The sequence below is a fragment of the Aureococcus anophagefferens genome (genome assembly GCF_000186865.1).
Source record: "Aureococcus anophagefferens unplaced genomic scaffold AURANscaffold_51, whole genome shotgun sequence".
NCBI classification, from domain to species: domain Eukaryota; class Pelagophyceae; order Pelagomonadales; family Pelagomonadaceae; genus Aureococcus; species Aureococcus anophagefferens.
The window spans coordinates 206,070-214,248 of record NW_008705604.1 but is presented as its reverse complement, the minus strand read 5'-3'; the positions used below and the strand labels follow the sequence as shown (position 1 = coordinate 214,248).

The following is an 8,179-nucleotide window of genomic DNA, read 5'->3' as shown; positions in this document are numbered from 1 at the left end:
ATTGGTACCAAGCGGTTCGGGGGGGAACAGTCAGGTGATCGTGAGGTCCAACGCACCATGTTGGAGCTTTTGAGCCAGCTCGATGGTTTTTCCTCGGACGAAAAGATCAAGGTATCTACCGCCATAAGCATCTGATGAGTTTCAATTCAAGGTTATTGCTGCGACGAATAGACCTGATGTGCTTGATCCAGCACTACTGCGCTCTGGCCGTCTTGATCGTAAGTTTGAGTATTAACGCAAACTACAGGCAGCGCCAATTTTGTTGACAGGTAAAATTGAGCTGCCACATCCTACTGAGATGGCGCGCGCACGGATCATGCAGATTCATTCACGCAAGATGAACGTAGACAAGGATGACTCAAACTTCGAGGAACTTGCACGCTGCTGTGATGATTTCAACGGTGCTCAATGTAAGGCGATCTGTGTAGAGGCAAGGATGACCAGTGCCTTCATTGATGACATATTTTTCGCACGGGCAGTCTGGATGCGTAGGCCGGCATGCTGGCACTCAGACGTGAAGCTACCACAGTCAAACACGAAGACTTCATGGAAGGCATCGCTCTCGTCGCAGCTAAAAAAAAAGGGTCCCTCGACTACTATGCCTGATGAGTATTTTGAGAATACGTCGAGCCCCATGCATATACCCGGCTCATCCTTGATATATATTGGCGCTCGAGATATTCTCCCGATCTTCAAAATTGGACCTCTTCAGAGGATAGAGTGACGGAGGAAACTCAATGCAGATCAAGGATCTCTCTTCTAGAAAATGCAATGCCATTCACAGCTAAGTCGCCCAGTCTGTTATCGGTTCAGGGTTTCCCTTGGGCTCGGCAGTTGCACTCGTCCTCAAATGTGCGGATAGGTCCAGGGGCCTTGTATCTTCACTCAAACGTCGTGCATTCTGAGGATCCGTGTCGCGCATCCTGGAGATATTTTTCCAATTTAGACCCGCATGTCTGTGGCCTTCGGCGGCAAACTCTAACGCGGCATACGCCTGTTACTTGTCATGCACACCGCACGCCAAGGAGGTTGCTCCATGGACCTTCGCCGCCTGGGCTTGACACGAGGCCGGAGCATCCCTATCCAGCTGAAGAGGTCCGATCTCCGGGCTAAGGCCCCCCGGGTTTTCCCCGACCCCCCACTGGACCCCCTCGCGGCATTTGCAGCTTATCTCCGGTGGTCCAGGGGAGCAGCGGCCGAAGGATATCTTATTATCGCATGTCATTCTACTCTCGCCCACCAGGATGGTGATCTTAGGAGGGGCTGTGTGCGACTTTCCTGTCTTGTACTAGCATTAGCCTATTTATCGCATAGAGCCCATTCCTCGCCTTCAAAATCGATGTCCTCAACTGCGATGAAGTATGGCCGTCAAGAACGGGTTCGTTGCACGTCTTTCCATCAAAAAATCAGGTATGATTTTGATGATTCTTAACGTGTTAATATAAGTTTAAATTCTTATGCAATCGCGAGCCAACAAAAAATATAATTGCAGCTTTGGAAATCGAACAGAGCATGACTAATGAGGAATTAACAATAGCAGTATATGTTTGGAGATGCCACATCATTCAACCAGCCGCTAAATTAGGGGGAATATGGGACTTATGTTTCGTGGTGCGAGATCATTCAACCAGCCGCTAAATTGGAATGTTTGATCAACCTAAAATCGTGAGGGGTTTGGGGTATTTGGGGTCCGCGGAATGGTTTTAAAAGGCTTCTGGGAAGCTTCTAGAGGGCTTCTGGCACGTGGTTTGGGGCGGCGTTGCAATTTGCCCTTAAGGGGTCTTGAAGGGCAGTTTACTAGGGCGAGAAAGTGGGGGGATTTAAAATTGCAGAATCGTAAGGGGTTTGGGGTATTTCGGGTCCGCGGAAGGGTTCTGGAGGGCTTCTGGAGGGCTTCTGGCACGTGGTTTTGGGCGGGTCGCGCGCCCTAAGGCGTGGGCGGCGCGTCAGAGGTCCCCGGCGAGGCGTGAGCGGCGGTGTTGAGGTCCCTTTTGAAGGGCAAGCGGCGGTGTTGAGGTCCCTGTTGAAGTGCAAGGTTTGAGGTTGAAGCCCAAGTTGAAGCAGCGTTTAACATATCCCGCCGGTGGGATATGTTACGGCCTCCATAAGGCCCCACCCCGCGCCCCCTCGCACGGGTCGTACCCGCGTCGCGCGTGCGGCGGCTGTCGGTCACTCGTCGGTTCTTACCACGCTCGGTTCTTACCTCGCACGGCCCCGCGGGCGCAGCCACAATTCGGGCCATATCGTGTGTACTGCGCATGCCTGGACGCGCGATGGACATCATGGATGGTCCCGAGCCGTCTGCGAGCATCGTGCGCTCGATGTCGGGCTCGAAGTGCTGTCCTCCGTGTCGTAGGCGCTCAAACGAGTCGATTCGGGGCAGCCTCGCGGGCGCCCAAAAACACTGAATTTGTGTCTGGCGCCTGGTCCGCGCCCGGCCCGGGGTCCGGACGCGAGCCCTGAAGCAGCCCGAGCGTCGCGGCGCGCGACATCGCGACGGTGCGCCGCCGCAAAGACGGAGAGGACTATCAAAGCTTCGGAGAGGACTATCGTTCTCCGAGCTGCCGCATGCGCTATCTCAGCGCCATCGCCGAGTTACGACATGTCCAAAGCACCGAAATTATCCGCGCGATGATGTCGCAGCCGGAGACGTGTGTGGCCGGGAGAGCGCGGCGGAGGTGTTTCAATGATAGTCCTGACGGATAGTAGGCTCTTGTGGAAGTCCGAGCTGCCGCGGCCCCAATCCCCACATGGTGGCGAAACGGCCAATATTAGCTGGGTAAACGTCGATGACTCGCTTATTTCCTTAACTACGCAACATGGCAGCATTCGAGGCCTCTTGCGCCGGCTGTCTGCGGCAACTTCACGACTGGGGTCACATACCGACATTTGCCTGCCAAGAATGCTCCGTGAAATTGTAAGCTAGTGTCTATCCGTCTTCAACTTCAGTGTCTTCTTACGAGGTGTTTGAGCTGCTTTCTGTCCCGCACGATGGTCCCGGGGCATGCATCTCAGCACGATTACAAGATCCGTTCTGCACAGCTGCCTCTAGTGGAACAGGCTTGGGTGGCTGCCGATGATCTCAAACTTTTCGACGCCGTGCGTGTGGCACTGCTTGTTGTAGGCTGCAATCTCGCTCAACATAGGTGAGAACACTTGGGCTTGGCAATTGGACAACAATTGCCGAGAAAATGGGTCTGAACCATAGCCTAGATGGGTGTCGGCGACACTACATTGAGTGTTACTGCAGCCGTAATGGCAGTTTTGGGATCTACATCCCAGCGAAGGTACTAAGCCTGGACAATAAACAAGCTGAGGATGGTGGCACTAGGCCAAATAAGGCCCCCCTTGCCGGCATTACCGAACAGTCATCTTCTGGAGATACTAAAATTGAATTTAGGGGCTATCTCCCTCTGCGTGGTGACTTTGATGTGGAGTATGACAATGATGCAGAGGGTTTAGTTGCTGAGATGGAGGTTGGGTCTCACGATAATGATGCAGAAATTCCCATCAAGAAGTATATTCTAAAGCTGTACAATGACAGACTTCTGGAGCGCAATCGTAGGAAATTATTCGCCATCAACAGTGGGCTGCTGGAGACATTGGCTCAACCTAATCACAATAAGACTACGAAACGACCGCGGGAGAAGTCTAAAGTTGCTTCGCACATGCGGGCGTTTACTCGTTTTAGAATTGCCCAAGGATGTGACATGCTGAAGGGGCTCGCTGAATCTCAACGTCTCCGTCAATGCCTCGCGCGCTTTGATTGAGTTTAGCGCTATTGCGATCACAGTGCTGAGTTACAACATGTGGCGTGTGAGATAGGAAGCCGGATTTTCGTTGCAGTCGGAGTTTTGAGTTTATGGCCAAGAGCGCGAGACGGCTGCCAGGCCTTTCAGATGCAACTGCAACTTACGAAATCAGTAGCCCCTTGTTCCGCATTTGATGGGGCTTGGTTTTTTATGTCAAATATGCACAACAGAGATGCTCGAGGCAAAAATAGCCCCCTAAGTGGGAATTTGCTGGGAATTTGCCTGTGGAGTGGGAGTGCCATGATTCGTTTTTGAAATCAGATCAATTCCGGGCCGCCAATACGGCGAGAGAGCGAAATAAGAGGAAAGTACCCCTGCGGTGCTCGGGAGCTTGAAGGTGAAGTAGAAGGGGGCGTAGACAGCAGGGTGCTGCAGTGGCTGTGACTAGTTGGGGTGCGAACGCGGGAAACTCGACGCGTTCTAGTTTGGACCCCGCCCGCCCCCCGGGCGCCTGAGTAAAGCCCCCAGCCGCCGACCCAAAATTGTCGGGGTCGTTTTGGGTTCCTTGGGGTCCCGTCCGGCGCAGGGGGGGGGGGTTCTGGGCGAGGTTCTGCCGCCGGCGGCGGCCGCGGGGCCGCGGGGCTTACTGGAACGAACTAGAACGGTTCTAGTTCCAGTATAGGGCTCCGGGTGATGGGAGTTTCTAGCCACGATGCGAGACACAGTTACCGCGCCCGGCCTATCTGGAGAGGCCTCGAGGTGCGGGGGGGTTGTCGACACAACAAGGGGGGGCGAAGGGGGCACAGTGGGTGCGCGACGGGCGGCCGGCGGGGCCGGCGGACCCAGCGGGATTCCATTTTAGGGCCCGGAGTCCGAGTCGTCGTCCGAGCTGGAGATTTCAAGCCAGTCGCGCGCGGCCCCAGTAGTGCTGGACGGTCGCTCTTTGACGGGGTTGCCATCTGCGTCCATGTATTTCATAGTGTAGCGGGAATTGTCCCTTCAAGCTAGCCACGCAGCCGGGAAAACAGCGCACTCTGAGTGTGCAGGTCGGGTTCGAGACCAGGTTCGCGTGCTCGCCCGACTCTCACCCAGGCCCCGGTCGTGGCCCGCCGCCACGCCCGACTCGCTGCGGGGGAGCAGAGAGGTTCCCCAAACGCTCCCCCAGCCGGGACGTTTCACCTGACTTGCAGTCAGGCATTTTCGCGCTACAGAGAGCGTTTAGCGCTTAGGAGATGGTAACATTTCCCAACCACCGAGGAGGCGGTTCGCTGCTACGGCGACTACGGGGAGCTCTACGACACCATCGCTGCTGCAGCACTGATCCACTTCAAGGACACACTGGCGAGAGAACGAATAATTGAGGTGTAGAACGATGGTCGGATATCCGATGCTGCGTTTGGCATGTTCCGGGCCACGGAAGGAGAAAGTGAGAGCACTTCGCCGTAGGAAGGCGGGGTCGGCGGTCCCAAAAAATCACTCCATGTCGTGCAAGGCGAAGCAGAGGCCGAAGACGCTCGTACGGGCGCTCCCGCGGCGCTGAGGGGACGGGGATCAGGGATCTCAGTTTCTGCGTGTTTCCCCAGCGTATGGACTGAAGTTTCGGGACATCCGACCCCGAGTTCCTACTGCGAAGTACTCTCATAATCTCCCCTCGAGACTCGCAACATACCAAACTCAGAGTCAAAAATCGTTCGAACATCGTTTAAGCCGCCTGCGCTAATTAACTTCAACGACCGGAACTAATAATCATCGCATCATTTGTGGCTGAGGAAGGTTAAAATGCAACAATCTTGGCGCAAGCCCGAGCCGAGATATAAGCTGAGGAATGTTAAAAATCGATGAAATGGCCATACAAACCACAACTTTGGAGGTCTCGTTCTCGGCCCCATGGCCACCGGTTCCTTTGGTTCTTGTTGCATCTGAAAGAGCCCAAAGTCGTCTTGCGCGCTGGGCCATATATCCGAATCTTGAACCGCCACGAAAAGTTGCATTTTAACGTTCCTTTGCCACATTTAGTCAATGGGTCGTTCTCGGCAAGTGAAGGATCGCCGGTTGCTCTTACACAAACCAGAGGCCCTCCGGGTGGTGATAGAAAAGAACAAAGGTGTGGGAAACTAGAACCCATACTAGAATCCATACTAGTATATCACTCACAGGCGCACGAACCCTTTTCCTGTTGTTGTACGAGGCCCTGTTGCCATGGAAGATGATGCAACAGGCAATCCGAACAACACGTATTCTAAGAGGGAGGGGCGGGAAGAGGGAGCACTCCCAAGCCGGAGTCCGCTGGATACTGGCGCAGACTAGGTGGGCAAGGTAGAGCAGGATACTGCCGGTGGGCTGGTTGTATTTGAGTGTATCTTAGGTGGAGTCAAGGACAAATACTGCAGATACATGTCGTACGAAACCAAGTGACAGAACTTATGGCATCAAAAATGGCACTGTCAGCAAAGATAGACGCGGCGAAAAGTCAAGCCGAAGCTCTGAGACATGCGATTCAAGTTGAGAAGGTACGAATCGACAATAGCAAGGACTTCGCAACATCTAAGGATCTGAGAGGAATCATAAACCAGCCGCGGGTTCGCCGAATTTTGAAAGGTCATTTCGGGAAAGTTTATGCCATGCACTGGTCTGGGAACGGGTTTGTGTCTCATCACTTATTTTGAATCAGCTTTTGATTAGGCGGGACATAGTAAGCGCATCTCAAGATGGAAAATTAATTATTTGGAATAGCCACAATATGATGAAAGCCCACTCGATACCTCTCCATTCCTCTTGGGTGATGACATGCGCTTTTGAGCAGACGAGGAACGAGATGGTGGCGTGTGGTGGCCTGGATAATCTTTGTTCAATATACAAGATAAATCAGCCTCAAGTCACACGTGCTACATCTGAATTGGCAGGCCATGACGGCTATCTTTCGTGCTGTCGATTTGTGGATGACTCAAAGATATTGACAACTTCGGGCGACTCCATGTGCATTCTTTGGGATATAGAGCGGAATGAAAACGTAGTGCAATTCACAGATCATACAGGCGATGTGATGAGCGTTGCACTGGATCCACACTCGCCCAAACTCTTTGTGACTGGTTCCTGTGATTCTACTGCAAAGCTCTGGGATTCCCGTGTGCCCAGTCATCCAATGATGACTTTTACAGGCCATGATTCCGACATAAACTCCGTCACATTTTTCCCGGATGGAAATGCATTTGGGACAGGCTCAGACGATTCAACATGTCAATTCTTTGATATGCGCTGCTTGATGTGTGTAAACAAATTTAAATCAGAGAAGATTCTATGCGGTATTACTTCGGTTGACTTCTCACGGTCTGGTCGCATTCTTTTTGCAGGTTATGATGACTTCAATGCTTACTGTTGGGATGTGATACGGGATGGAATGTGAGTTCCCCCCCCCCCGCTTCCCACCACAACCACGAGCGTGTAGGAACTTTCAACAGCAATGGACTCTCTCTGGTCATGATAATCGTGTCTCCTGCCTGGGCGTGTGCCCCACGGGTGAGGCGCTTTGTACTGGATCTTGGGACACTTTGCTTAAGGTCTGGTGCTAGTTGTAGCAACTCTTCGGTTCCAAAACGGGCCCATGTCCAGAATGAATTGCAAAGATTGGTTCTGGAGACGCAAAGACTGCATGAAGCATTTCGCACCTGGTGGTGGACTTCAAATTGACAGGCGCACGCTTGCACCTGGGATAGCGCTGCTCTGTTGTGGCGTCTACACGTCTGCGAGGTAGGAATGTAGCTAACTCGCCCTAACTTGTTAGTCGAGTTTTTAACTTGGCGCCAAGGCCGACGGGGCCGGAACCGAGATCGAGAACAAGAAAGACGCAGGACGCGGCTCGAGAGAGCCGGGACCCTCGAAACGAAACAGACGCACCATTTTGGTCGAGCGTGACGTCAGACACGGCTCGAGAGGGCCAGGACCCTCGAAGCGAACTAGACGCACCATTTTAACCAACCCTCCCACCCCACTCTAACCCAAAGCTTGCGGTCTTGTAACATCCGTCGGGCGGGACTGGAGACCTAACCAAACCCACCACCCTACTCTAACCCGAAGCTGGCGGTCTTGTAACATCCGTCGGGCTGGAGCTCCGCCGTGCGCGACCCCGCCGGCCCACCAAAATGGTGGTGTCTGTTTTTGTTTTTGTGGTGGGCCCACCAGAATGGTGGTGTCTATTTTGTTTTTGTGGAGATAGCCACGCTGAACGGCCGTCTACTTCGCTCTACTTCGCTCTACTTCGCTCTAACTTGTTAGTCGGCGATGTTCATTTTGTGTGTTTATTTTGTTTGTCTTTTTTGTTTTGCGCCAGTGCCCGTGCGGTGCGCCCTCCAGGCGACGCCTCGTGGCCGCCCGCCCGTCTAATTCGCTCTAACTTGTTAGTCACCGGCACTGTGCCAAATTGGACGCCG

General features: G+C 53.4%; 3 protein-coding genes across 3 annotated transcripts; all 3 read left to right on the top strand.

The window, feature by feature from the left end:
* AURANDRAFT_70430 (hypothetical protein) lies at positions 1–606 on the top strand (the record flags this gene model as incomplete). The annotated part of the gene is made up of 4 exons (XM_009043331.1): positions 1–111; positions 152–218; positions 270–430; positions 493–606. The coding sequence occupies 4 exons, from the start codon at positions 58–60 to the stop codon at positions 604–606; spliced, it is 396 nt and encodes a 131-aa protein (XP_009041579.1).
* Positions 607–2,742: 2,136 nt separating this feature from the next.
* Positions 2,743–4,140, top strand: AURANDRAFT_72678 (hypothetical protein; the record flags this gene model as incomplete). The annotated part of the gene is made up of 3 exons (XM_009043332.1): positions 2,743–2,917; positions 2,964–3,099; positions 3,147–4,140. 3 exons carry the CDS (start codon positions 2,820–2,822, stop codon positions 3,768–3,770), a joined length of 858 nt encoding a protein of 285 aa, XP_009041580.1.
* A 2,047-nt stretch (positions 4,141–6,187) lies between these two features.
* Positions 6,188–7,321, top strand: AURANDRAFT_55469 (hypothetical protein; the record flags this gene model as incomplete). Its single annotated transcript, XM_009043333.1, has 3 exons — positions 6,188–6,393; positions 6,435–7,151; positions 7,198–7,321. 3 exons carry the CDS (start codon positions 6,188–6,190, stop codon positions 7,319–7,321), a joined length of 1,047 nt encoding a protein of 348 aa, XP_009041581.1.
* Between the last annotated feature and the right edge of the window lie 858 nt (positions 7,322–8,179).